At 31.1% G+C, this 1,546-nt stretch overlaps 1 protein-coding gene across 1 annotated transcript; it reads left to right on the top strand.

Annotated features, from left to right (window-relative positions):
• The first annotated feature begins 313 nt into the window (after positions 1-313).
• LOC125857884 (protein FAR1-RELATED SEQUENCE 5-like) lies at positions 314-1,546 on the top strand. The gene is made up of 2 exons (XM_049537545.1): positions 314-354; positions 616-1,546. Exons 1-2 carry the CDS (start codon positions 314-316, stop codon positions 1,544-1,546), a joined length of 972 nt encoding a protein of 323 aa, XP_049393502.1.

Here is a 1,546-nt window from a genome sequence, read left to right as displayed (position 1 = left end):
CTTTATAAAGACATTCAAATTGTGCCCATCTATGCATAGCACTTTTTCCAGGTCATGATTTGTTGAAAAATTCTGTAAACATAGAAATATTATTTGTTAGAGAATAAAAATAAAATCAACAAAAAAAAAATTGATAATACTTTCATTCAAAATCCTAACAAAATTAGTGATAGTTCAGTACATAATTCAAATTATATCATAATATTTATAATATTACAAAAGGAAAACGTGTCAATTCGTCTATACTAAGATATCTTTAATATTTTCTAATGCTATAATTTTTTGTACAAATTATATGTGTTTCAAATCAAGGATGGAGAATGTAGATGTTGATAAAGGAACTACCGACCAAGAAGGTAATGTCTTACTTCTGTAAAATTTTCTTAATTCTAATAGAAATTCCTAATTAAATAAGATTAGCTTATGTTTTATTTATTCCTCGTATTTTGATACTTATCATCTAAAAACTGTTATTGTAGCTCACAACGTAAATGATCAAGAATATTCCACAAGAACTCATAATGTTTATAACATCAACAAAAATTTTATCTTTGAGATTGGTATGAAATTTGTCTCAGAAGAGGAATCATACAATGCATATAATTCATATGCTATGGCAAAAGGTTTTGGAATTCGAAAAGGTCCAAACACTCACAACAGAAATAACGAAATGACAGGGTGCTTATTTTTTTTTTCTTGTCAAGGACAATCTAATAAGCTTTCTCCTTTTCAAGAAAGGAAGCGACAAAGATTAGAATATAGATGTGGTTGTTTGGCTCGTATAAAGTTCAAAATTTCAAATGGCATATGGGAAGTCTGTGAATTTAGTGATGAGCACAGTCATCCCATGATTGAAGGCAATTTAAGGCATTTCATACAGTTTGATCGAAAGCTCACAAGTTCTACTAAAAATATTCTTGGTTCTATGATTGATGCTGGAATTCGCACAAAAAAGGCGGTTCGATACCTTCAAAATGAAGCAGGTGGGATTGAAAATGCAGGATTTATTGAGCAAGATGCACATAACTTTGTACAAGCACATAAGAGAAACATGATAAATAGTGGGGATGCTCAAACTTTGATAAATCATTTTAGGCATTTGCATTCAGAGGACTCAAACTTCTTTTATTCTTTTCAAGTTGATGAAGATGGTAGATTATGCAACTTCTTTTGGAGAGATAGTATATCCAGATTGCACTATGAGTGCTTTGGAGATGTAATGATTTTTGACATTACATACCGCACAAAAAGATGTAACATGATTTGTGCTCAATTTGTTGGTGTTAATAATCATTGGAAAAATGTTTTTTTTGGATGTGCCTTCTTGTGTAATGAAACAACAGACTCTTTTGTTTGGTTGTTTCAAACATTTTTGAAGGGAATGGGAGGAAAAGCACCAAAAACAATTTTTACAGATCAAGCTCATGCCATGGCGGCTGTCATTAGACAAGTTTTTCCCAACAGCTATCATCGATTGTGTGAATGGCATATTGATAGAAATGCTCAAAAGAATATACCTCAACTCTATTGGAAACACGGATTTTGA

This window comes from Solanum stenotomum, chromosome 1 (genome assembly GCF_019186545.1).
Source record: "Solanum stenotomum isolate F172 chromosome 1, ASM1918654v1, whole genome shotgun sequence".
Lineage (NCBI taxonomy): Eukaryota > Viridiplantae > Streptophyta > Magnoliopsida > Solanales > Solanaceae > Solanum > Solanum stenotomum.
The sequence above is the reverse complement of the archived record's forward strand: the minus strand, read 5'-3'. Positions and strand labels throughout refer to the sequence as shown.